This window comes from Saccopteryx bilineata, chromosome 1, assembly GCF_036850765.1.
Source record: "Saccopteryx bilineata isolate mSacBil1 chromosome 1, mSacBil1_pri_phased_curated, whole genome shotgun sequence".
Lineage (NCBI taxonomy): Eukaryota > Metazoa > Chordata > Mammalia > Chiroptera > Emballonuridae > Saccopteryx > Saccopteryx bilineata.
In genome coordinates this window covers 127315090-127343059 of record NC_089490.1, presented here as the reverse complement: position 1 = coordinate 127343059, position 27970 = coordinate 127315090, and the positions used below count along the sequence as shown (strand labels likewise).

Genomic DNA, 27970 nt, shown 5'->3' with positions numbered 1-27970 from the left:
TCAAAACTCTCTCTCTTCTGAATATTGAAAACCATGGTTCTCTAATTGCCCAATCATTTGAAACTTGCCATTACTTAAACCAGTGGTTCTCAAAGTGTGCGCCAGGGTGCACTGGTGTGCCCTAGAAGATTTTCAGGTGCGCCCCATGGTATTTCAGAGAGATACGTGCCTATTGGGGACCAAAACACCAACAGAGTTTTTGGAGTTTAGATTTTGGGGGGACAGAAGTGTGGAGAATAGGCTGTAAGCTGACAGTCTGCCCAATTCCCTACCTTACTTGACTGATGAGGGTGCAAAAGGCTGTTAAGCTGTGGTTCTGGACTGTTTACATTATCCCCCATGTTCCCCAAAAAGACTGGAGGCGAGTTTCTTCTATCCTTTGTTTGGTGTAAAGTTAAGATGATATGTATGGTGGGGGTTTTCTGCACTCAACACAATTAAGAGTAAAAAGAGAGGAATTCTTCAATGTATTGATGAGGAAATGAGAGTTTGCCTTTCAAATATATGCCCAAACATTGAAGAAATCTCTAGGACTCATCAGGTCATGTTTCTCATAAACACAAGAATGAGAAAACTTAACATATTTGCACCGGACCTGCCGAATTTACTAAATCTTACTAAGAATGTATCTATATATATAAAAAGATAACATTTTTGTCATTTTTTTTTATTTTTTAACCCTTCTTTCTTACAAATTCTAAAAAACATAACTCAAAAAAATGTAACATAAAAATGTTTTTTAATGTCAGGATAAATTTAATTGTCATATTTATTTCGTTTAATTACCATAAAAGCACGCTTGGACTTTATATTTTTTTCTTAAATATTTGACTTAATTATTATAACATATTTCTCGGAAATTTGTACATAGTGCACCTACAGTTATTTGTAGGATTTTAAATGTGCTCTGACTTCAGAAAGTTTGAGAACCACTGACTTAAACCAAAATGTCTCAGAACCTTGTAGGGAAATCTGGTGTTTCCTTGCTGTGTCTTCGGGCCTTCTAAACCAACTGACCCATAGAATTTCAGTGCTAGAAAGAACCGTATATCGCTCAGTTTATGTCATATTGAAACTCCCTTAGCAGGAAGGGTTTATTTTGTTTGTTTGTTTTACCTCTTTCACATCCTATCCCCATCTCTACCATTCTTATGCCCAGGACACAGCACATAACCTGTCAAGTAAATATTTGTTGTTTGCTTAATCAGCTGGTGGACAGTAAGTACATAGGCACTTAAGGAGGAGAAGAGTTAAGTTGATGCTGACATTAGAAGCACTCAGCAGTGTCCAGCATACTCCATAAATGTTAGTGAATTTTTGTTATGAATGGTAGTTATGTTCTGTAAAGTCACCATCAACACTGAATTAGTTAATACTGAACCATTATTCTTAGTGGAAACACAGGGTTAGGTTTCATTTCCTCCCTCTCTCCCTTCCGATTAAGTGCATCCTAGCAAAAGTAGATTTTTTTTCTTTTTTTTTTAGAGAGGAAGGGAGAAAGGGGAGGAGGAAAGGAAGCATTCATTTGCTGTTCCACTTATTCATTCTTTAGTTGCTTCCTCTTGTGTGTCCTGACCAGAGATTAAACCCGCAACCTTGTCATTTTGGGATGATGCTCTAACCGACTGAGCTAACTGGCCAGGGCCTAAAAGTAGATTTAAAAAGAAAGGGTCAAGGCCTGACCTGTGGTGGCGCAGTGGATAAAGCATCGACCTGGAAATGCTGAGGTCGCCAGTTCGAAACCCTGGGCTTGCCTGGTCAAGGCACATATGGGAGTTGATGCTTCCTGCTCCTCCCCCCTTCTCTCTCTCTCTCTTCTTTCTAAAATGAATTAAAAAAAAATAATAAAAATAAAAAGAAAGGGTCAAAGCCCCAGATGTGGTGCCCTGACCATGGACTGAACCACAACCTTGGTGTATTGGGACACTGCTCTAACCAACTAAGATACCCTACCAGAGCCTGGCTTAGGTTTTTGTGAGCCCCTGGTCCCAGCATGTTCATCAACCAATCAATACACAACCATCTCTTTCATGTGTTTCTGTTTAAGACACCTTATTTAATATATATTGTTGATTCATTAATATTGAACTCACAGCAAACAGCACTATATAACTCATGCCTGAACAAAGCTTATATAATATACATATTTTCTCTGTAAAGCACATCACAGTCTTTTTGCTCTTAGCACTTTAGCACTACATTTGGAGGCCATTTTAAATATCTAAATCACTAACAGAACGTAGAGTACAGCAACATGAAAAACATGGCAAAGGGACACGTTTGCAGTGTGAGAGCTGAAATAAGAAGGCAGATTTCCTTGTTAGACCTCAGCTGAGAAAGTGCTGTCAGGCACTGATTTTTCACAACTTGCACATGTCCATGAATGACTGTGAATACATTGCAAGTAGTGACTTTGGGTTCCAAGTAAAATTCAAGGAGTCTGAATTTGCAGATGCAGAATCATAATGATCAACTATATAATACAGAGAAAATATTTTGTCAGTATGTTGATAGTACTTTCCAGTTTCTTTATATATTTTTGCATAACTGAGATTGTGATACAGTTTTTTCTCACCCCACTTTATAATATAAGCATTATTGCAAATTATACAAACTTTCTAGTATCATTTCAAATCACTTCATTCTGTTTTACTCTATGGCATGCATCATTATTTTGGGGCTTTTTTTTAATACTCAATAAAACTTACAGTTTTTATCTTTTCTGAATCTGAATGTCCTTCATTTTTTAGCAGCAACAGACGCTCTTTAGTCATCTCGTCCCCGGTTCGAACATCGACTGTCTCGAGCCCTCTTACCTCACCTACCAGTCCCTCTGCACGTTCCTTGATGAGCGATAGGGATTCTATCTCAGCAAGTGAAGAAGAGCTGGCATCTGATCCAACCCAGGGAGAAGACAACGCTGAGATTAGAGAAGAACCCTTAAAAGACAAAGAAATAGAGGAGGAAGAGGCAGAAGCCAGCTCTGCTGAGGAGGAAGAGCCTGTGCCAACTGGCAATGGCCCCACCCAGGCCCAGCCCTCTTCCACCATTGAGAGTGCCGAGTCCCAGGAGGAAGTTCGCCCTGGCTCCCCAGTTCCATTGCCAGGCAGAGCCATAATCCCTTCAGAGCAGCCTTCACCTCCCCCACAAGTAGTTCTCCGAACCCGAACCTCAAGTGAAGGATCTGAACAACTGAAGAAGAGAGCCCCTGTCCAGAGGACCTCAGCACCCCCGAATAGGCCTCCTCCACCCAGAGCCACTCCCAGCCCTAGGCCCTCCTCAGGGAACATACCCTCCAGTCCTACAGCCTCCGAACAAGGTTCACCCACCAGCCCCAGGACTCCAAGTCCTAGGGCCACTTTGGAGGTTTCTTTTGATCCACAGCCACCAGGTAAGCCAGTAAGAAGTCCTGAGGACAGAGACAAGAACACCAACAACCTGAACCCAGAGGAACTTTATATTTCTCCCACCTCGATGACTCCTCAGGTGAGAGCACATCTGACTAAGTCTCTATTCTCTTCTATAACCTCCATATAGATCATCTTACTATAGCCAGATTGTCCCACAGTTGATCAGATTTCATGTCATTATATAAGATATAATAGTTTCATGAATGTTCGGGTGATCACCTTTTTTTGGTTTATGATTGTTTCACATCTTCAGAGCATGTACTCTTAAGGTAATCAACTCTGCAAAGGGCTTACCTCTAGTATTATTATGAGAAGATCTCTACTAATTTTCTATTTTGCTTCTAATTCTGGGAGCTCCAATAGAAAAATCTACAACTGGCATCCTGAGCTTTATTTAGCTTTTGTAATAGGGAAATGGGTAAGGTCTCAATTCAGTTTGTCATACTTGGGATTGTGGTAAATAGACCTCAAGCAAAATGGCATTAGCAGATTTCCATGGTATCATTTCATTGATAAAGACTAGAAGAAGAAACTCAACAGAGGAAGGAAATCAAAAGAGATGGTCTTTTGTTGTTGTTCTACCGGGGTGCTCTATTCCCAGAGGTACTATGATACCAAGTCGATGCTTGGTGTAGACAGAGCAAGCTCCTTATTCCATCTCTCTGCCTCCAAAATCCATTTAATATCTTGTCCTTGGATAGAGGATGTGTCAGACTGATAAGAACAGGTATCTATGCTTGAATTTAGCCAAAAGCTGAAAGACATAGAGATGGTTTTTGAAAGATGAGAATATGGATGAGAAAAAAATTGTGTTGAACTAGAGACACAGACCCTCTGGAGAGCAACCAGTTCTGTGAAGGATTTCTAAATCAAGTCATATTTTATTCAAATTATATGGAAAGGCAATCAAAGAGATTTGACTTGTTCTATGAGATTCCTGAGGACAGAACTATGCCTTGTATGTAAAGTTTTTGTTTTGTTTTTTCAGTACATTTTGGATCAATACAAGGGGAACTTTTGCAGATAGCTCTGTTAAATGGTATGGGAAAATCTTTTTTTTTTTCTTTTCTGAAGTTGGAAACGAGGAGGCAGTCAGACAGACTCCCGAATGCGCCCGACTGGGATCCACCTGGCATGCCCACCAGGGGGCGATGCTGTGCCCATCTGGGGTGTCGCTCTGCTGCAATCAGAGCCATTCTAGTTCCTGAGGTAGAGGCCACAGAGCCATCCTCAGCGCCCAGGCAAACTTTGCTCCAATGGAGCCTTGGCTGCGGGAGGGGAAGAGAGAGAGAAGAAGGAGAGGGGGAGGGGTGGAGAAGCAGATGGGCGCTTCTCCTGTGTGCCCTGGCCGAGAATCAAACCTGGGACTCCCGCATGCCAGGCTGACGCTCTACCACTGAGCTAACCGGCCAGGGCCAGGAAAATCTTTTTTTAAATACAGGGGAAAGAGGATAACAGGCTTCCAAAACCCCAAATGGTATGAGCCACTTTGAGAAATAGTTTTCCTTTCTTGATTTTAAAAGCTAATACAGCCTGACCTGTGGTGGCGCAGTGGATAAAGCGTCGACCTGGAAATGCTGAGGTCGCTGGTTCGAAACCTTGGGCTTGCCTGGTCAAGGCACATATGGGAGTTGGTGCTTCTAGCTCCTCCCCCCTTCTCTCTCTCTGTCTCTCCTCTCTGTCTCTGTCTCTCCCTCTCCTCTCTAAAATGAATAAATAAAAATAAAATAAAATTTTAAAAAAAGCTAATACATAAGATTTCTGTCAGGTGCATTATAGAGAAGATTTTGGTGAGACATCTGACTAGATGGGACAAAGATCCATTCATTCATTCACTCATTCATTCATTCATTCCACAATTACTTATTGAGCCCTTACTATGTACCAGAAACTTTTCTAGGAGATGAGGTATTACAGTGAACAAACATAAAATTTTCTGCTTTTCTGTATCTACATCCTAGTAAGGGAGGGGAGAAGTAAATACAAAACATAATAAATAAGAAAATTACTATTAATAGAACTATGGAGAAAAATTAAGTAGGGGAAGGCATGGGGAGTGAGGGAGGGCTGAATTGCAGTTTTAAACAGAGTGGCCAGAGAAGGTGACAGTAAGGCAATGAAAGAGGCCAGGGTCTGAGCCATGTGGATATCTGGGAGTATGAGATTTTGTGTACCCTTCCAATTATACCACCCTAGTACAGCCTATGCCTCACTGAAGGTTGACCATGCTACCTTGGGAAACTCCTGCTATCTGAGAAGAATTAACATGGACAAAGGGTACAGGGTGGCATCCAGGGTGTGAAGGTGCAGAACTTTCTTCTACATTGTTCTCTTTGATCCACAGGTCTATTTAGAGTCTGACAAGGCAAGTAAGATGGAAGACAAGGAAGAGAACAATAAACTTACCATGGCTGACTCCCCTGAGGTACTAAAATCTAAGCCATCAACATTATTTTTCCCTGAGACTTGATTCACATCAAGTACTGAAGTCCTAACAGAACAAAATATAAAACTTTTATTTGGCTGGTTTCTAGTCTGAGGTAACTGCTGACTGAGAGAGATGCGGGGCATGTGGATAGTGAATAAGCACAGGGTAAATGTGGGATTTTGAGTAAAATGTAGCTGCTACTAATGTTTCTGCACTGAAAAGAGTAACTCCACTGTATGGAAAATCCAAAATTAATTTAAATTTGACTTTTTATACATGGTTTTAGTATGGTAACAGCAATAAAGTGAGTTTCTGTTTGGCTCTAGTAAATAATAAAACACATTTTCATTCTTGGAGTAATCTTATTGAAGTAGAAGTTATGGGGACCAAAATGTTACTTATTTAGAGGAATAGACTAGTAAACTGTCCTCCTTTGGAAAGAGGTACAGGACACAACCTCCTTCCCCCTGAGGTCACCACCTTATATTTGAGATTTATAGTGGGTTTATTATTATTATTAATAATTTTAGAGAGGAGAGACAGAGAGAGATGAAAGAGAGAGAAGGAGGGAGAAACAGGGAGCGTCAACTCCCATATGTGCCTTTACCAGGCAAGCCCAGGATTTTGAACCAGTGACCTGTGTTTCAGGTCAATGCTTTATCCACTGTGCCAAGGTCAGGCCAAGATTTATAGTGTTCTTTACTCCCAGCCTCTCCTGTGGAATTTCTTTGGTTATCAGCTGAGGAGACTTATTTTTCCTATCGAATTAAGCATCTATAGCATCTTTGATCCTACCCTATCAGTGTCATTAATCCTCTGAAGCCTATGTTCTACAAGATCTGTTTTTTGTTTGTGTTTGCATTTTCAGTGAGAGGAGGGTAGGCAGAGAGACAGTCTTCTGCATGTGCCTGGACCAGGAGCCACCTGACAAGTCCACTAGGGGGCGATATTCTGCCCATCTGGGGTGTTGCTTCGTTACTCAGCAACCAAGCTCTTTTTAGCACCTGAGGCAGAGGCCATGGAGCCATCCTCAGCACCTGGGGCCAACTCACTCCAATTGAGCCATGGCTGCAAGAGAGGAAGAGAGAGAGAGAGAAGCTAGAGGTGGAGGGGTAGAGAGTGGAGGGTGGAGAAACAGATGGGCACTTCTGTGTGCTGTGATTGGGAATTGATCCCAGGACATCCACACGCCAGGCCAACACTCTGCCACTGATCCAACCAGCCAGGCCCTCAAGATCTGTTTATACTTCCTTTGCAGATGCATCATAAATCATATTTTCTCTCAAAATTATGGACATATCATATATAAAATGGATAAATAAGATCACTGTGAGAAAATTTGTTCTTGCTTAGCATTTGAATGACCAGAGAAAGAATAACTTTCTGGGAGGCAGTATTACTTTTAAGGTAACGCATGGCCTGGAATCAAAGGAGTAAGAAGAAGGAAATTTTCCTTAAAGGAAAAATTAGAGAATTTCAAGAAGCTTTCAGACTAATAGAAATCACTTTAAAATGGTAAATTTTATATTGTATGAATAAAATCTCAATTAAAAAATAAATTCATTCTAAATTGAAGAGTGCCAAGGTCTTCCCCTGGCTTAGGAGCTCCTAGACAAGGCTTTCCACATCTTGGGTTTCTATTGCAGAACCTAGAATCCTGGTCGGCAAACTGCAGCTCATGAGCCACATGCGGCTCTTTGGCTTCTTAAGTGTGGCTCTCCCACAAAATACCATGTGTGGGCGCTACCTCAATAAAGAATGTACCACCTATGTAGTTTAAGTTTAAAAATTTGGTTCTCAAAAGAAATTTTAATTGTTGTACTGTTGACATTTGGCTTTGTTGACTAATGAGTTTGCCGACCACTGACCTAGAACTTTCCCCAAAGAAACCATTTTACCACTTGCCTCTCCTAACTGCCATAGGTTAGGATCATCTAAGTGTGAGAGCTGCAGTGCATTCTGGAGGAGGGTTAGTCCCACACAGACTCTCACATATATTCAAGTATAGATGCATGTCACACAAATCACATGGTGTCTGATCGTGGAAACAACTCTGGAGCCCAAAGACCTGGTTACCTGTCCCAGCAAGTCATTTCACCCTCTGAATCTTGGTTTCTTGACCTGTGAAAGAGGGTGACAGTAAAGCATTCCCTGATGTCTTCATGCTATAGTGAAACAGCCTTGTATGTTTGCACTTTGACCCTGTAGAGTGTAGGCACAGAAGGCCCTTCTAAGCAGAGAGGCTGGGGAGGTTGAGCCACCTCTCACTTGCAGAATCTTTTTTTTTTGTAGAGCCACAGTTTCCAGCCTCATGTCTCTGCAGTTCTGGAAGACAGCAACATCATAGCACCTGAGCCTCAAGAAGAGGTAAGGAGGCCAGATAACCTGGAGACCAGGATGGGTGGTAAGATTGGTCACTGGGAGTGGACAGAAGTTTGGCTACAGACTAGAATCTTCACTGTGGGCTATAAGGGGAACCCAGCAGTGAACAATATCCTTTGGGCAAAGTCAAGCAGGTGGGAGCCAGGGGAACCAGGAGTAAATTGGGGTTTTCATGCCCATTTCCCAACATTTGACCTTGAATCTTTTGACCACTCACAAAAGCTCTATCTCTTGAGTACTTATTTAGTTATATCGGAGCTTATTTCAAAAAGGAGTTAAGATATCCAAAAGGCACACAAAAAGGTAAATACATACACATACAAAATATAACAAAATACTCAGTATATTAGTGGCAGTGACATAAAATGGCACTATGAACTAGGCAAGTACAGAAAATATATTCTATTAAATTAACTTACTAAGATGGATCAAAAAATTGGTTCCAAACTTTCTAACCATCCAAGAAGAGAAAAATCTGATCAGTCCACCCAATTCATGATGCCATTCCTTCAGAGAACAGCAACTCCTACTACTAAGATGAAAAACTAATTTCCCCTGTGAATCCTCATAAAGACTTGGTGAAGGATGTAATAAAAAATATCTGCAACAAGACTTGACAATAATCCCAACAACCAGTTTCACTTCCCTCAACAGCATATGACATGAGATAGTTTTATAGAAACAAACTGAGTGTTTACCTTCCTTGAGTGGTCAGTGGGAGGGCAGGTGAGCATCTAATGCAATCATGTTTATTTTCCAGGTATCTACAGTTCAAAGTGCACAACTCTGAAGAGGAACTGCCAAGACCTCCCTGCCCCACACATCTCCCAGAGAAACTCCTCAGCTAGCGGGTATATAAGTCAGAGAGACTTAAGATCCAACATTCACTTCTAGGTTCTCAACCAGCATGGATGCTGGTGGTTTCTAAAGAGGAGCAGCCTTAGGGGAGGGAGGGAGACAGGCTTGGGAGAAGAGATTGTTAGACTTGGGACATACTTCAGATTTTAGCATTGTTAAAATAATAAGACTATACATTGAAGTGGGGCTAAAATGACTCTAACAAGCAAAAGCATCTGTAGACACACACATAAACCACACATACTCCGAAACTAGGAAACAGATCTTTGATTTATCACTCATTTTTTAAGACTTAAAGCCAAAAGAACATTTCAGATTGTTAAATAAAGTTATTCTATGTATGGATTCTTTGTTTGACACAGGAGGTTGTCTCAACCCAGCACACTGTTCTCCACTTGGGCAAAGTTATTGATTTGATTCTACCCCAGGTTCAGAAAGCTTTAGTCACAGCCCTGACCTCCAGCTTCCTGGCTATAACTGATGATGCATGGGCCATAGGCTCCTCAATCTAGATACTGTACTACACCCTGTCCCTTCCCCCACCTTTGGTTAATAAACAAACACCCTTGGAAAAGGATTACATTTTAGAGCTATGTCTGGTGTTTATAATCTGGTACTTAGTAAGGATTGAGCAGGACAGAAGAAGAAATGGAATTCCAAGTGAAGGGAAAGGATACAAAATATAATAACATAATGGAAATGGCATGGAATTGGGAATGACAAGTGCTAGATTCAAGTTCTATCATTTGCTTCTGTGAAAACACTGAAAACTCACTTTGAAGTCCTGGCACCCTTATAAACACACATACAGACATCCATCCATCTTTGATTTTGTTTTTAAGGGTGATGTACAATGTCACCTTTTATTCCAGTTATTCAGCAAGCATGTATTGAGTACCTGCTCTGTACCAAGCACTGGACTAGGTACTAGAGAAACAATGATGAGTAAAAAAAAATAAGAACTTTACAGAGACAGGATATTGAGCTTGGTTTAGATGTATCTAAGTGGATACATGATGATGACTCAAGTTTTAAGAAACTATTCTAGGTTAGGGTTGAGAGACTAGAATTTGATGGTGCTATTCCCTGAAATGATAAATAGGAAGTGCACTGTGTGAGTTTTCTGCTTGCAGTAACAAACTGACACAATTAAGGAATAAAAGATATGTTCAAAGGCATTAGGCAGCTCATAGAACTGAAAGAACAGCCAGGCAGCAGAAAAGGACAAGAGCCAGCCCATGGGTATCTATAGCAGGAATGTGTGGATTGCCCCTCTAGGCAGCTATCATTGGAAGACTTAGCTTCAGCCACCGTCTGCCAGTGTGTCCTTTCCATATCCAAATTCCCCAGAAAAAATCTGACTGGCCCAGTTGCGGGGGATGCATGTTAATGTCTACAACGATGGGAAGAAGACCATTGGTGGGGTGGTAGTAAGAAGGGTAGACTGCAAAGAAACTTTGGGAAGTGCCTGACTGGTGGTTGTGCAGTGGATAGAGTGTTGTTGACCTGGGATGCTGAGGTCACCACATGAGTCTTCATTCATCATCTATCTGTATGCATCTCTGTGTAGAATTAATTGCAAGAACATCACCTACTTCCTGACTTCTAGCAATTTGAAGAACAAGATTGACTAGGTAAGATATCCAGAGTACATTAGAAGTATCCATGATATCTGGGATACACCAAAGAGCAGACAGTGCACACAGTTACAGTATTGTTTATTATATGCTAAAATGGTGCTGAGTGTGTGCATATTGGGTCCTAGTTTTCTACATGTTTTCACTTCTAAAATGAATAGTATGTGCCAACAGGATAAAATTATGTTCCAGCAAAACTTAAGGTTACATATTACAGAGAAAAACATGCTTGTGAGAGCATCTATTTACTAACCTCTAAATTGTCAAAGTAATATAACAAATCAGTAAAGTGTCAGTCCAGCTGGATGGCCTCTGAGAGTCTGTGGTTCTAACAATGTTCATTACATAATGGAATATATCCTGTGAGAGAGACCAACCAAGATACATGAAAATTTTCAACCTGTCTTGGAATTCCTGGTCAGCTTGTCAGTAAATGCAAGCAACTGTTCACCTTTGGAATTTAACCCTTAGGATTTGAATTTCCTTTTCTCTTGACTTCTTTATCTGAGGACTGGCCCAGCTGACCTTTTTTTTATTAATTTATCTTGCCTATGTGTTACTTTCTTTGCCTTTCTTGGTTGGAGTGGCAGTTTCCCCACACTTGGGATTTCTTCTTTAGTAATCATTGCTATGCCTTTGAAAATATATTTAAATAAAATGAATTTTATCAATTTATTCTCTTTTATCCTCAGTTTTTACCAACCAAATAACATCTTTAAGAATGAAAGCAACTACCCTTGCTTATTTTTTTTCTCACATTATGCCTCTATTCTCTGAGACTTTCTTTTTTAGTCTTTGTCCCCCAGTGAACATGCATAATCCCCATCTCTCTATTGACCTGTATTAATACTGATTGCCAAACCTAGAAAATTCTTTATAGGAATAAAAGGTAAGCAGATGGAAGGCAGAATTACCACAAGAGTTATATAACCCCAAGTTGGAAGGCAGGATAACAATAGCTAGCATTTATGTGCCAGGTGAGGCTTTAATGCTTTAGATCAGTGATTTTCAACTGGTATGCTGCAAGAATTTTTAAAACATGCAATACCTGACTAGTCAGGGGCACTGACCTCTTTTCCCTTAGATTGTCACAGAAATAACAACAGGCAACACAACAATAGCGGCCCACCGTGAATCAATCAAAGTTATACCTTTCTTTGGTCAGATTGGCAAACTATATTTTTTGATGTGCCACAGAATTTTAGTAATTTATGTGTGTCATGAGATGGAAAAGGTTGAAAACCACTGCTTTAGATGTATTAACTCAGAGTTACTCTATGAGACAACCTCAGAGTAAATCTATGAGATAAGTATTATCCCTATAAGAAAGGAAACAAGGAATTTGCCCAAGATCACGCACAGGGCCCATTTCAGAGCCTACTATCCCGTCCTTAGTCATTGTGTTTGTCATTCATTTGGTAACATTTTCTGCCACAAAGAAGTGAGTCAAGAGGTTACTAAAGTATGGCATTAAATCGAGGTTCTTAGCATGTGCAAGAAATGAAATGTGCCTGGGAAATGAAATGGCTTTTACAGACATTATTTTCAGTTCCCTATTTCAGGGATGAGGTAACAGATTTCAGAAATGTTAAGTAATTTGCCCCAAGTCACAGTTAACCAGCTGCCGAGCTGGGACTGTTTGAACCCAAAGTCCGTGCAACTCCACTACCTCAGATGAACATCTGACAAGGAAAATCTGGATCGCCCGACATTTTTCTCTCCACCTTGCCTCCCGCTTTCCAACCCGCGGTGTGTCACTAAGTTACCTTTATGCTCCAAGTTTCTGGACACAGACCTACTTACGTAAATGATATGCAAACGCAAGTAAATGTAATTTCCCACATTGGTTGAAAACTCAAAAAATGTCGATCGTGGGGAAACGGGCAGATCCCAGTTAGCCAAGGTTCAGTTCCCAGCCATCCCCCCCACCCACGCCCCCAAGGCTCGGGGCGAGGGAGGGAGCTAGCGGCTTCGGAAGGAGGTTAAAGTGACAATCGAAGAAGGAAAGGCAAGCCTTTCCTCCCGGGAAGCAGAAGCGGCCCAGCGGGCAGAGGGAATTGCAGAGGGCGGTTTCTCTCCTCTTTTCCTGTCCCACCCATTCGGCCGCCCCCCAACCCCCTCGCGGGCCTTCGCAGCTAACTCTGCGTGTCGCTCCGCAGCTTCCGGCTGCTCGTGTCCCTCGGTAGTTCTGCGCGGAGCTCTGCAGTTCCCGCCCTCGTGTAGTTCAAAAGGACGCGCGGAGTGGCGCCGGCCCTTCCACAGAGCCCGTCAGACCGGTCAGGTGAGCATGCGGAGGAGGGGACCTGAAAAGGGCGGAGAGCCAAGCGAGCTCGGTCGCCCACACTCACACTGCCGCCACCTCGGTCCCCCGCAGGAACTGAAACCGGGAGCGGCCGGAGCTTGTCTCTCGTCTGGAGCTGGCGTCTCGGCTGCTGGGCCACCCTCGCAGCGAGCCCACCGGGTGCTGGTAACGCTGGAGGGCTGGGGGTGGGGCTGCAGGGCGAGACCCTAAGTTAGCCGAGCTGTCGAGGGGTCCCCACGGCGCCCGAAATTCGGGCTCGGCCAAGTGGAGTTCAGTCTTAGTAGCCGGCTAGTGGAGTTCAGTCTACTGTGCGCGGATGGCGCAGTGGACAATGAAGGAGGACTGAGGGGAGTGGACCAAGCCCGGTGGACTGGTTGTCTACAGCCAGAAGGCAACTGAGGACCCTCACCTCAAGTTTCCTCTGCCTGGCTCAACCTCCACCTCCAACCCCAGGGCACCTTTCAGCCCCTCGTGGCCCCGAGCCTGGGCGCAGGTACTGCACACCCCTTCCTGACACCGAGGGGATGGCTCCGCCCAAATCCGGCTGTGAAAAAACTAGGTACCAGTTACTGCGATTTGGTGAAACTTGGGCCGCTGCTAATCTGCATACTTTGGCCTAATTTGCTCGGTCTTTTAGAAATTGTAGGTAAATGTTGTGATCCAGTGAAAGGATGTCGGGGTAGAACGTTAAGAGATAATGCACCCCAAATACAGGTGGTCTCACGGATATGCACTTGTAACAGCAGCCTGAGGAGATACTCAGGGGAACCAAACAAGGGTTTAAAGCTAGCTCCACAGGGAAAAGAGGGAGTTGGGAATGAACTCCAGAAAATCTGGCACCAACGGTTTTTCTGGGATTTCCAGTTGTCTCTAGCCCCAAGCAGGTGTCCACCCACCTCATGCCTATCTTTTCCCCTCTTGGTGCAGATCTGCTTGTTCCTCACGGTGCCTATCCACTTCCCGCAATGACCAGCCTCCCAACCATGCCTTCTTTAGGAGGTAGGTGAAGTCCTTTTTCAGTGGGAATGGTAGAGGCTTGTTCAACATGCTCACCCCAGCCCAGACCTGGTATTCCCTGAGGCCTCAAGCCAGATGAGAAGACTCTCCCACCCCTCTTTGCTTCCCTCACAGCTGAAAAGGTACTACTACTAGGCAATTAGAGTGTGCACTTTAGTGCAGCTTGAATCTAAATCTCATGGACCTGAGCCAGTTCTTGGCACTACCACTTAAAGCTTTGTGACCCTGAGTGAGTTATCTAACCTCTAAGCTCCAGTTTCCTACTTGTAAAATGGGAAAATAGTGCCTATTTTATGAGGTTATTTGGGAGGATGAAATGAGACAACCTATATAAAACACCTAGTACAGTGTCTCAGGTCTAATAAGCACTCATTAACATTGGTTATTATTATTATTATTTTTATTATTATTATTAGATGCTTGTTAAAAACCCACCTTTACCTGGAAAGGAATTCTGCCTGCTTTCCAATTCCGCTCCTCTGATGATACTCGCCAGTAGCACACACCATTGTTCCTGGAGCTGTGCTCAGGCAGAGATCCATCTCTCATGTTGAGAATGATTCCCACCTTTCCTTTCATAACTAAGCTGAGCTGGTTATGAAATGATATAGTCACTGATTATTTTCATTATGTACTAGATAAGTTAAGGGAGAAATAAAAACTTGATTGGTCTATACAGCTTTGTTTTCATATACAGTTTCATTTGTCATTGGGACAGACATTCTCTGTTTTATTGATGTGTAAACAGGTGAGTGACAACCCAAGGAAAGTCTAAAGCAGTGTCCTCTATGTCTGGTGATGCGCACAATTCAGACTGTTAGAGTTGTCTGGTGAGAGATAAGAAAAGGGAGAAATGTGTAGAAGTTTAGATTGGTCAGCAAGGCTTCATGAGTGGGGAAGGGATGGAACCCTTACCCTTGTGGAGGGATGAGATATATACAGGCAGAGCAGGGTGTAGCTGGTGTTCCAGGTAAAGGTAGCCTTGTCATGTGTGAAACTGCAGAGATTGCACTTACCCTGGAGGGTGTTCCTGAGGAGAGGGCGGAGGACCTCCCAAATAAACCTGCCTGGGGATAAAGAGGTGATGCTTCAGCAGCTAGCCAAGGAATTAGCACTTGGGCAGAAGGGGAACTATTTACATTTTTAACAGAGACAGAGAGAGTCAGAGAGAGGGACAGACAGGGACAGACAGACAGGAACAGAGAGATTAGAAGCATCAATCGTCAGTTTTTCTTTGTGAGACCTTAGTTGTTCATTGATTGCTTTCTCATATGTGCCTTGACCGCGGGCCTCAGCAGACCGAGTAACCCCTTGCTCGAGCCAGTGACCTTGGGCTCAAGCTGGTGAGCTTTTGCTCAAGCCAGATAAGCCCGTGCTCAAGCTGGCGACCTCGGGGTCTCGAACCTGGGTCCTCTGCATCCCAGCCCGACACTCTATCCACTGCACCACCGCCTGGTCAGGCTCTTTTTTAATTTTTTAAAAATTTGTGGTAAAATATACATAATCTAAATGTTACCATTTTAACTTTTTTTTTGGTGTACAGTGTAGTAATATTAAGTATTAACATTCACAATGCTGGAGTACCGTCACTACCATCCATCTCCAGAACTTTTTCCTACACTGAAACTATTCATTAAACCAGGGGTAGTCAACCTTTTTATACCTACCGCCCACTTTTGTATCTCTGTTAGTAGTAAAATTTTCTAGCCGCCCACTGATTCCACAGTAATGGTGATTTATAAAGTAGGGGAGTAACTTTACTTTATAAAATTTATAAAGCAGAGTTACAGCGAGTTAAAGCATATAATAATAATTACTTACCAAGTACTTTATGTCGGATTTTCGCTAAGTTTGGCAGAATAAATCTTTATAAAACAACTTACTATAGTTAAATCTATCTTTTTATTTATACTTTGGTTGCTCTACTACCGCCCACCATGAAAGCTGGAACGCCCACTAGTGGGTGGTAGGAACCAGGTTGACTACCACTGCATTAAACAGTAGCTTCACATTCCTTCTCGCCCCAGCCCTTGGTAATCACTGTTATACTTTCTATTTGTATAAATTTGACTAAGTACCTCATAGAAGTGGAGTCATGCAATACTTACTTGTCCTTTTGTGTCTGACATATTTCACTTAGCATAACATCTCCAGGGTTCATCCATGTTGTGGCATGTGTCAGAATTTTATTTCCTTTTTAAAGCTGAGTAATAGATATATAATTTTGTATATATAGATATAATATATATCATTTTGTTTATCCATTCATTTATTGATACTTGGGTTGTTTCCATCTTTTGATTACTGTGAATAATACTGCTGTGAAAATGGCGTACAAATATCTAAGTTCCTGCTTTTTATTCTTTTGGATATGTTTACCCAGAAGTGGAATTGTTGAATCATATATAAGTTCAAAGACTGGAAGGGAGAAATCACAAACACAGTGAAGGCTTGTTTTGGTTTGGTTTGGTTTTTGAGAGAGAGAGAGAGAGAGAGAGAGAGAGGGAGGAAGGGAGAGAGAGGGTGAGAAGCATCAACTTGTAGCTGGTTTTACTTTATTTGGGCATTGATTGCTTCTTGTACATGTCTTGACCATGGCTGAGCCAGTGTTCCCATGCTCATGCCAGTGACCTTGGGCTCCAGCTGGCGAGCTTTGGGATTGTATGGACAATTCCCCCGCTCAGAGGACTTATATTTTTAAAGGACAAGATCACTGTGGGTCTTGCACATCTCTTTCCCCATCTCCCCATCTCCATTCCTTCACATCTTTTCCCCCCTGTCAGACTATAAAAATCTCCCAGAGGAGTTAACTTCTTGGAGTGTTGAAACTGAGGGCTGTGTATGACTTTCATGGACCCTTGGCACTTTGCCTTTGTTGGCTTGTCCCTCCATTTAAAAAGATATACATTAAAAATTATAAAAGAACTCAGGGACAAAGACAACAGCATGGTAATTGCTGGGTGGGGGGGCAGAGGGAGGTGGAGGAAGATACAGAGGGGATCAAGGGTGACAGAGGAGACTTGACTTGGGGAAGTGAACACACAATACAGTGTATTGATGATGTGGAATTGTTCACCTGGAGCCTGTATAATTTTGTTAATCAGTGTCACCCCAATAAATTTAAAGGGGGGAGCAAGAATTAAATAAATAAGTAAAAATAAAATTTGTATTTTACCACTATGTTGGTATAAGGAAAAATATAACTAAATCATTAACAGTTGTATTTATTATGAATAATTGATGGATATCACAATATACAATTTCCTTGACCTAAACAATTGATTTTTTTCTTGTGATTTTAAGAGAAATTAAAGTCATTACAATTAAAATCATTAAAAACCATTTTCATGGGTCTCTGCAAGCTCTGTGGACCCTCAGCACTGTGCCTGCTGTGCCTAGTGCATAAGTCACCCTGTTAGAAATAGGATGGAGTGAAACCTGGCGTGGTGGGCTCTGCCTGCCCATGATTAAAGGCCATCCCTTTCCACCTGATTACACTAGGAACTTCCTAGGTTTTACCCACTCTGGAGTAGACACTCAGTATTTTTCATCTCAGTTATTTTTCACCACAACCCTATGAGCAGGTTTTATTCTCATTTTACCGAAGCAAAAACTGAGGTTCATAGAAGTTAAGAAATTTTCAGAGGCTAAGGAGAATTCTCCCAAGGTCATGTGGCTAATAATAGCAGAGGCGGGATTTTTTGCCATGTCTGATTTACTCCCAAGTCTCTGTTCTTTCCGACATGGTATACTGCTCTGAAAGTTTCACTCCACCCTACTGGCAGGGGCACATGAAAGAGAAGGAAGGAGAAAGGGAGCAGAATTTCAGGGCCGGTTCCCATGGGAAAGAGGATTGGGGGAGCTGCTCTTGTGTTGGGCAGGTCCAGAGCAAATAAGTAGGTTGGCAAACTCAGGTGGCAAAGGATCCGATGCCTCAGTGATAAGAGATTTAGGGGAACAAGGGCCACAAAGAAACGAAGGTGTATCTGGGTTAACAACAAAAGGAGGGGGTGAGTAAGCAAAATCGATCTTGATGTTCACTTGCTGTTGGTTAGGATTTGGGTGAAACCCCAAATCTTGTGGTCCTCAGCCCCAGGCCTCCCCCTGAAAGAAAGACCAGTGCTGCAGTCCTTCCAAGACTGAGAAGGGAAGGAAGAGGGGAATGTTATTTCTTTGTTGGACGAGAGATAGGAGAGAAATGGGATAGCAACTGGAGATAATGGAGAGAAAACTACTCCCCCTTTTATCACAGGGTTTCTGAACTTTGTTTACTTTGTTGTTGCTTTCATTAAAAAACTATTCCATGTCCTTGACCGTTTCTTTTATGTATGTTTGCGCAGGTGTGTGTGTGTGTGTGTGTGTGTTTATAATTTTATTTTAATTTGCTTTTTTTACAAACATTAAAAATAAATGTTTGGCCTGACCAAGTGGTGGCGCACTGGATAGAGCGTCGGACTGGGACATGGAAGACCCAGGTTCGAGACCCCGAGGTTGCCAGCTTGGGTGCCGGTTCATCTGGTTTGAGCAAAAAGCTCACCAGCTTGAGCCCAAGGTCGCTGGCTTGAGCAAGGGGTTACTCGGTCTGCTGAAGGCCTGCGGTTAAGGCACATATGAGAAAGCAATCAATGAACAACTAAGGTGTTGCAACACACACGAAAAACTAATGATTGATGCTTCTCATCTCTCTGTTCCTGTCTGTCTGTCCCTGTCTATCCCTCTCTCTTACTCTCTGTCTCTGAAAAAAAAAAAAAAAAAGTTTGCCCTGGCTGGTGGTACAGTAGATAGAGTGTCATCCCTGAGCATTGAGGTTGCTGGTTCGAGCCCCAGGCAGGACATGTAAGAGAAGTAATCAGTGGGTGTACAACTAAGTGTAAAGACGAGTTGATGCTTCTCTTTTTCTTTCCATCCCCCCCCCCAATAAGTAAATAAGTAAGTAAGTAAATGTTTTTGCCCTGGCTTGGTTGGTTAGAGCAGGGGTAGTCAACCTTTTTATACCTACCGCCCACTTTTGTATCTCTGTTAGTAGTAAAATTTTCTAACCGCTCACCGGTTCCACAGTAATGGTAATTTATAAAGTAGGGAAGCAGAGTTACAGCAAGTTAAAACATATAATAATAATTACTTACCAAGTACTTTATGTCGGGTTTTTGCTAAGTTTGGCAGAATAAATCTTTATGAAACAACTTACCATAGTTAAATCTATTTTTTTTATTTATACTTTGGTTGCTCCACTAACGCCCACCATGAAATCTGGAACGCCCACTAGTGGGCGGTAGGAACCAGGTTGACTACCACTGGGTTAGAGTGTCATTCTGATATGCAAAGGTTGCTGGTTTATCCCTGGTCAGGGCACATACAGAAATAGATCGATGTTTCTGTCTCATCCTCTTCTTTCTTCCTCTCTCTCTAAAATCAATAAATGAAATCTAAAACATTTTTTAAAAACATAAATGTTTTTATAAACATTTAATTTACTTTCTTTACAAAGCTTTTTTTACACATTGACCCCAGCAATTTGCTTTTTCCATCTAACCATATGTCCTGTCCCAGTAACTGCAGATCTACCACATTCTTCTTAACAACTATATTGTTTCCAGAATGAATAGCCTGACTTATTTAATCATTCCTCTGCCAGTGGACAGTCAGATATTTGTCACTCTTGCAAACAGTGCAACAGTGAACACTTTCCATTTACAGTAAAACTCAGAGAACCAAATCCGGGGACATGTAAACAGAAAATTTCACTGGAGTCAGAGCAGGATGTTTCCAGATCTTGGAGAGTTGGTAGTGTATGGCAGTAGGAAGCTTGAAATGAAGAGGCAGATTTGAAACCTGGCTCAGCCAACTGCTGAGTGATGCTGTGTTTGCTGAGCTGCCCAAGTTTCTTGGCTTGTACAGAATGATAATACCAACCCTGCTTACAACACATTCTTGGGGAGGAGCTAAAAAAATGTATGTTTTATAAACTGTAAATCATAAATATAGATTACAATTCTTTCTCTTTAATTGATTTTAGAGAGAGGAAACATTAATTTGCTTTTCTACTTATTCATGCAGTCATTGGTTGATTCTTTATTTTTGTTACAGAAGAGACAAAGAAAGGGACAGACAGGCAGGAAGAAAGAGATGAGAAGCATCAGTTCTTTTTTTTTTTTGTATTTTTGTATTTTTCTGAAGCTGGAAACAGGGAGAGACAGTCAGACAGACTCCCGCATGCGCCCAACCGGGATCCACCCGGCACGCCCACCAGGGGCGAAGCTCTGCCCACCAGGGGGCGATGCTCTGCCCCTCTGGGGCGTCGCTCTGCTGCGACCAGAGCCACTCTAGCACCTGGGGCAGAGGCCAAGGAGCCATCCCCAGCGCCCGGGCCATCTTTGCTCCAATGGAGCCTTGGCTGCGGGAGGGGAAGAGAGAGACAGAGAGGAAGGAGGGGGGTGTGGAGAAGCAAATGGGCGCTTCTCCTATGTGCCCTGGCTGGAATCGAACCCGGGTCCCCCGCACGCCAGGCCGACTGAGCCAACCGGCCAGGGTGAGAAGCATCAGTTCTTTGTTGCAGCACTTTAGTTGTTCATTGACTGCTTTCTCATGTGTGCCTTGACCGTGGGGAACTCCAGCAGATTGAGTGACCTCTTGCTCAAGCCAGCAACCCTGAGCTGAAGCCAGTGACCATGGGGTCATGTCTATGATTCCATGCTCAAGCCAGCTACCCTGCACTCAAGCTGGTGAGCCTGCACTCAAGCTCGTGATCTTGGGATTTCGAACCTGAAACCTCCGTGTCCCAGTCCGACACTATCCACCTCACCACTGCCTGGTCAGGCCATTGGTTGCTTCTTGTATGTACCCTGACCAGGTGTCCAACCCACAACCTTAGTATATGGGGAGGATGCTCTAACCAACTGAGCTACTCGGCTAGGGCTTAGATGATAGTTTTTTTGGGGTTTTTTTGGTATTTTTCTGAAGTTGGAAACAGGGAGGCAGTCAGACAGACTCCTGCATGTGCCCGACCGGGATCCACCCAGCATGCCCACTAGGGGGTGATGCTCTGCCCATCTGGGGCGTTGCTCTGTTGCAACCAGGGCCATTCTAGTGCCTGAGGCAGAGGCCATGGAGCCATCCTCAGCGCCCAGGCCAACTTTGCTCCAATGGAACCTTGGCTGCGGGAGGGGAAGAGAGAGACAGAGAGGAAGGAGAGGAGGAGGGGTGGAGAAGCAGATGGGCGCTTCTCCTGTGTGCCCTGGCTGGGAATCAAACCCGGGACTCCTGCACACCAGGCCAACGCTCTACCAGTGAGCCAACTGGCCAGGGCCAGATTATAGTTTTGATACTTGAAGCCTGAAGGTCACTAGCTCATCAACTCTCAGGACACTCTGTGACCTTTAGTCTGAGAAAAGTGCTTTTATATGAGTTCAAATTTTTAATTTTTAAAAAACATTTTATTTTGGAATAATTTTAGATTTATAGAAAAGTTTCAAAAATAGTACAGAGATTTCCCATGTACCCTTCAGACAGTTTCCCTTAATGTCAATATCTTACATGACCATGGTACATTTTTTGAAAAAACAAGAAATTAATAATGGTACAATACTGTTAACCCAACCACAGACTTCACTGAGATTTTACCAGTTCAAAATGTGATTTTGATGTGAATTCTAAACACTTTTTTTAAAAGACTCAAAAAAATATTTTAATATATTTATTGATTTGAGAGAAAGAGAGAGAGGAAACATCAAGTTATTGTTCCACTTATTTATACAGCCATTGGTTGTTTCTTTTATGTGCCCTGATCAGGGATCATCGATCCCGCTATCAGGACAATGCTCTGTTTAACTCAGCTATCTGACCAGAGCAGAACACTTTCTTTCTTTTGTTTTCTTTTTTTTTTTAAAGATTTTACGCCAAAATTAAGGTGATAAAAGTCCTTGTGGTCAGCTAGTTAAGTTACTCACTCTATGTTAGAATTCTGTTCAGTACCTGAAGCATTTGTCCAGTGTGCTCTTCTTTCTGGGGGAGGGCGGGGCATCTGTCTTCCATTAGTTTCTGCCGTTTGTACAGGTCATCCCTTGGCATATTTGAAGACAGCATTCAAATCCTAGGCTCTCCCCAAGTTCCTCCATGGGCTTTCTGTTGCAAGCTTTCTTTATCTGACATGGTTTCTAAATCATTCACAATGTTGGCTGCTTATGTCAAAACTGTGACATCCAGATGCAACTCAGCAGTCAAGAAGTGGCGCAAAGGAGGGCTGCACTTGGCTTCCATTATTAGAGACTATATTAATGATGCCAAATATAACAGCAAGTTTAAATTTTTTTTGAGTAATTATCATCGTGAGAAATTTGGAAGATAGCCTGACCAGGTGGTGGCGCAGAGAATGGAACGCTGGCCTGGGACGCAGAGGAACCAGGCTCGAGACCGCAAGGTCACCGGCTTGAGCGCAGGCTCACCATCTTGAATGCGGGGTCACTGACTTGAGTGTAGGATCATAGACAGAACCCCATGGTCACTAGCTTGAGCCCAGAGGTCACTGGCTTGAATCCTGAGGTCACTGGCTTGAGCCCCCAATGTCAATGGCTCGGCTGGAGCCCCCTGGTCAAGGCACATATGAGAAAGCAATCAGTGAACAACTAAGGTGCCACAACGAAGAATTGATGCCCCTCATCTTCTTTCCTGTCTGTCTGTCCCTCTCTCTGTCTCTCTCTGTTTCTCTCTGTCTCTGTCTCTCTCATTAAAAAAGAAAAAAAAGAAATTTGGAAGATTAAGGAAAGCACACTGTAGAAGAAAATAAAAATCATCCCATATTCTTTAACCTGCCTATCACTCTTACTGCTATTTTGGGGTATATTGTTCCAGTATCAATTGCTTTATAGTGATCCCACTGTAAGCCTTTTTATATAGGCTGCCGCTGAGCCATAGCTTCCCCATTCTTCCCCACTCCCCATTTTACTTGTGAGTTCATTGGTTTTCTGGACCTAAGAGCAGAGAATCTAATAAATTCTCATCATGTTCAACTTGGCCCATTTCTCTGGTCATTTGAAATCTGTTGGGCAAGTGAGTTTATAAAATTTGTATATTTTGAGTTTGCTCACTTTTATTTTTACAAAATGGCACTGGGCAGCCATGTGTGTGCTTGGTCTCAGAGCAGGGCAGTTGATTGCAAATTGTGGATTGCATTCCTGCTTGGGAAGGGCCATTGTTTTGCTAATATTTGCTGGAGGAGAGGTTTTTCTGCCAGAAAGTTTTGAAAAGAGAGAGCAGAAAGAGAAGGGGAAGAAAGAAATCGTATTAGCAGAGTGAGAGCAGAGAGAATGCAGAGTACTGAAGAACAAGCAAGTTTTGCAGAGAGAAGGAGAAAGGAGCCATGTTTGGCAGACAGAAAGTGTGCAGATGGGGAACCAGAGCGAGCTCTGCTGAGACTGGTGGAGCCTTTGATTCTAGGAGGGACAGAAGACTCTCCTGGTTGTGGAACCTGAGAATGTGTTAGGGCTTTGGGAGTTACTGAATGAGAGGGAAGAGGTCTTCCCTGCCTCTTTGCTCATCAGCCGGTGCAAGACTTTAATAAAGGAATGGCCTGCCATTTTTTGGCTCCACTGTTTCTTTATCTACCCCCCCCCCCCCCACTGTTTCTTTACCATCTGCCTGAATCCAGTGAGAACCTACATGTGAATGGCCATGATGGCGGCAGTTATGGCCATACAAAATCTCTCTGTTCATCAGATTTTTTAGTTGCCTCTCTAGCTTTTTTTTTTTTTAAATATGGTTACAGAAATATTTATTTTATTTATTATTATTTTTTTTACAGAGACTGAGAGAGTCAGAGAGAGAGATAGGGACAGAGACAGGAACTGAGAGAAATGAGAAGCATCAATCACCAGTTTTTCGTTGCGACCCCCTAGTTCATTGATTGCTTTCTCATATGTGCCTTGACCGCAGGCCTTCAGCTGACTGAGTAACCCCTTGCTCGAGCCAGTGACCTTGGGTCCAAGCTGACGACCTCGGGGTCTCGAACCTGGGTCCTCCGCATCCCAGTCCGACACTCTATCCACTGCGCCACCACCTGGTCAGGCTAGCTTTGTAGCTCCTTATCTGGGGTCTGCAGGGGTCTGCATTTATCCAAAGAGCACCAAACCCAGGTGGAAGGCACCAATAAAGTAGAACAGCAAAACAAACGATCTTGCAAAGAATTTAATATTCAATATATTTTAAAAACAAACAAAAAGCCAGAGTCATTACCATAAGGGAGATGTTATTGAACTTTCTTCTACCTGTCTTCTGATTTAAATTATTTTTGTGTGTGTGTGTTACGGAGAGAGAGAGAGAAAGAAAGAGACTGACAGAGAGAGGGACAGATAGGGACAGACAAGAAAAGAGAGAGATGAGAAGCATCAATTCTTTGTTGCGGCACCTTAGTTGTTCAGTGATTGCTTTCTCATATGTGCCTTGACCAGGGGGCTAAAGCAGAGTGAGTGACCCCTTGCTCAAGCCAGCGACCATGGGGTCATGTTTATGATCCCATGCTCAAGCTGGTGAGCCCGCGCTCGGTGACCTTGGTGTTTTGAACCTGGGTCCTCTATGTCCCAGTCCAGTGCTCTATCCACTGTGCCACCACCTGGTCAGGCTGATTTAAAATTATTTTGAATTGCATAAAGGCCTTAATTTAGCCCTAGCATGAGTTGACATAAGAATATCAAATTCAAAAAGAACTAAGGTGAAATCCTAGTGGAAGAACCTCTGCTTAAACTGACATCACTCACTCCCTTTCTTTTCTTTTTTTTTTTTTTTAATATTTATTCATTTATTTATTTGAGAAAGGCAGGGGCAGAGAGAGAGACAGGAACATTGAGCTGCTCCTGTATGTGCCCTGACCTGGAATCGAACCGGCAACCTCCGTGATCCGGGATGATGCTCCAACCGACTGAGCTATCTGGCCAGGGCACTCACTCCCTTTCTTGACAGTCAGTTACTACCCCACTTAGTTCTTAGAGCCAAGCTGTATCACTCCACAGGGATAGTATATTTTTTCATATGGTCTATGACGAGCTGCTGTCTTCTCATGCAGCTACTTCATCTCTCCCTCAATACTCTCCTCATCCTCTTTCTCAATTAATGACCTTGTGTTCTATTTTCTTTAAAAATTAAAATTCTCAGAAGAGAACACAAAGGCTCCTACTCTCCCCATCTGCCCACTATCTGCCTCTGTTCTCGTGTACACATTAATAACGCATGATCCCTGCCCTGTCTGCAGCCAACCCTGCTATTTGTGCACTAGATCCCTAGCCCTTCAAGGCCATGGTTCCAGCCACTGTCTTCTCTCATGCATCATCAATTGTTCCCTCTAACCGGAGTCATTCCTGTATGTACATAAACATGCTGTCATTTCTCTCATCCTTAAAAGAGCAAAAACAAACAAACAACTTGACCTGTGGTGGCGCAGTGGATAAAGCGTTGACCTGGAACACTGAGGCCACAGATTCGAAACCCTGGGCTTGCCTGGTCAGGGCACATATGGGAGTTGATGCTTCCTGCTCCTCCTTCCCTTTTCTCTCTTTCTCTCTTTCTCCTCTCTAAAATAAATAAATAAAATGTTTTGGTTTCTTTTTTAAAGCAAAGACAAACAAATGGCTTGAACATCCTCCCCACTCTAGCTGATGCTCATTTCTCTGCTCACCTTTATGAGAAAAAAAAATAGTTTATCAATATTCTGCCTTCAGTTCCTCTCCTTCCATTTATTTATTTGTTTATTTATTTATTTATTTTAACCCACTGTAAACCAGGGATTTAGCCTCAACACCTCACTAAGCTTCTTTTATCAAGGTCATGACTTCTGCTTGAAGAAGCCCAGTGGTCCTCACACTTGACCTATTTGGCTGCTACTCCGTCTCCTTTGCTGTTTCCTCCCTGGGCTCCATCCTTGATTCTTTCTATCTGTACATACTGTCTCGGTGATTTCACTGACTCATGACCTTAAATATACTGATTTTTTTTATTTTCTTAAATTTTTTTAAAGATTTTACTTACTGATTTAAGAAAGAGGGGAGAGAGAAAGGCAGGAGGGAGGAGCAGGAAGCATCAACTCGTAATTGCTTCTCATATGTGCCTTGACCATATGAGCCTGGGGTTTTGGACTGCAACTGTAACATTCCAGGCCAATGCTTTATCTAAACATTGAGCCACCTCAGGTCAGGCAAATATGCTGACTTTTAAAATCTCCAGTGCAGCCTGACCAGGCGGTGGTGCAGTGGATAGAGCGTCGGACTGGGATGCGGAAGACCCAGGATTGAGACCCTGAGGTCGCCAGCTTGAGCATGGGCTCATCTGGTTTGAGCAAAGCTCACCAGCTTGGACCCAAGGTCGCTGGCTTGAGCAAGGGGTTACTTGGTCTGCTGAAGACCCGCAGTCAAGGCACATATGAGAAAGCAATCAATGAACAACTAAGGTGTCGCAACGAAAAACTGATGATTGATGCTTCTCATTCCTCACCGTTCCTGCCTGTCTATCCTTCTCGCTGACTCTCTCTCTCTGTCTCTGTAAATAAATAAATAAAATCTCCAGTACATACCTCTTCCCAAATTCCAGCCTTAACATCTGCACTAAGCTATCTAATAAACAATCATATCCAAAATTGAACTTTGGATCTCTCCTTCCAAATCTGTACCTCCTATAGGCTTCCCAACTCACATAACACCATGCCTTCCCCACTCTAGTCACCCAGGCCCGAAATCTGGTGGGGTTTTTTTGTTTTTGTTTTTTTTGGTGTGATTCTTGACTCCATCCCCCGTCCTGTCAGTCTTAACTTCAGTATATAGCCAGAATCCCACCCCTTTCTCAGTAAGCTGCTGTTAGATAGACCCAGTCAATGTTTTCATGCAGACTAGAAAAAGGCTCCCCTTTGGGTGGATGCCGCTGTGTCCTTGTGCCAGGTACAACCTGCTTCTACTTCTACCCACACCTTCCCTAATTTTGGTTCAATTACCTGTTGCTGAATAACAAACCACCTCAACTCTTAGTGGTTTAAAACAGTAACAATTTATTATTTCTTAGAATTCTGCGAGTTGGCTAGGCACTCCTCTGCTGGTTTCACTTGTGCTCACTGACGCAGCTGCAATCCACTGGGAGGTCCGCTGGCTGAGGAGGAGCCACAGGACCTCCCTCACACACTAGCAGTTGGTACTGGCTGGCTGAGCCCGGGGTGCCTCAGTTTTTCTCCCTGTGGCCTCTCATCCTTCAGTGGGCTGAATTAGGCTTCCCACATCATAGTGGACTCAGTGTTCCGTAAGTGTGGTTTTTGGATTTCAGGCCCTACCCTACACCTTCTGAACCAGCATCTGTGTTTTCACCTGATCCCTGGGAGATTTCTTATGAACAACAGAGTTTAAGAAGCACTGTTTTAAAGTCTAAATGCAGCCAGTCTCCTCAAAAACCTCTAAAAGATTCCCACCTCACTCATACAGCCTCCTCAACTTCACTTCCTGCTCTCCTCCTTGCTCCCTCCAGGAGACCTCTGAGCTGCACTCCAATGTGTCCAGTATGTGACAGCCCAGGTGCATTTCAGTATTATGGTCTCTCCATGGCTCTGCCTGGACTGTCCCTCTCCCAGGTCTCTCCGTGACTCTGCCTGGACTGTCCCTCCCCCAGGTCTCTCCGTGGCTCTGCCTGGACTGTCCCTCTCCCAGGTCTCTCCGTGGCTCTGCCTGGACTGTCCCTCTCCCAGGTCTCTCCGTGGCTCTGCCTGGACGGTCCCTCTCCCAGGTCTCTCCGTGACTCTGCCTGGACTGTCCCTCTCCCAGGTCTCTCCGTGACTCTGCCTGGACTGTCCCTCTCCCAGGTCTCTCCGTGGCTCTGCCTGGACTGTCCCTGTCCCAGGTCTCTCCGTGACTCTGCCTGGACTGTCCCTCTCGCTCTGCCTGGACTGTCCCTCTCCCAGGTCTCTCCATGGCTCTGA

The 27970-nt window shown here is 43.3% G+C and overlaps 2 protein-coding genes and 1 non-coding gene across 4 annotated transcripts in view; 2 read left to right on the top strand and 1 right to left on the bottom strand.

The window, feature by feature from the left end:
- Window positions 1–9423, top strand: part of BIN2 (bridging integrator 2) — a 39275-nt gene extending 29852 nt beyond the window's left edge. For both annotated transcript variants that reach the window (XM_066265150.1, XM_066265142.1), the window contains 4 exons: window positions 2751–3486; window positions 5755–5835; window positions 8131–8205; window positions 8981–9423. In XM_066265150.1, the coding sequence (XP_066121247.1) occupies window positions 2751–3486; window positions 5755–5835; window positions 8131–8205; window positions 8981–9010 (922 nt within the window). In that variant the 3' untranslated portion in view covers window positions 9011–9423. The remainder of the gene's footprint in view (window positions 1–2750; window positions 3487–5754; window positions 5836–8130; window positions 8206–8980) is intronic.
- LOC136321449 (U2 spliceosomal RNA) lies at window positions 3992–4175 on the bottom strand. Its single transcript, XR_010728684.1, has one exon. It is a non-coding gene; the product is annotated as a U2 spliceosomal RNA (small nuclear RNA).
- A 3579-nt stretch (window positions 9424–13002) lies between the features above and the next one.
- The window catches only part of SMAGP (small cell adhesion glycoprotein), a 28237-nt gene continuing 13269 nt past the window's right edge, over window positions 13003–27970 (top strand). The window contains exons 1-2 of the mRNA XM_066265170.1: window positions 13003–13182; window positions 13945–14016. Of these exons, the coding sequence (XP_066121267.1) occupies window positions 13983–14016 (34 nt within the window). The 5' untranslated portion in view covers window positions 13003–13182; window positions 13945–13982. The remainder of the gene's footprint in view (window positions 13183–13944; window positions 14017–27970) is intronic.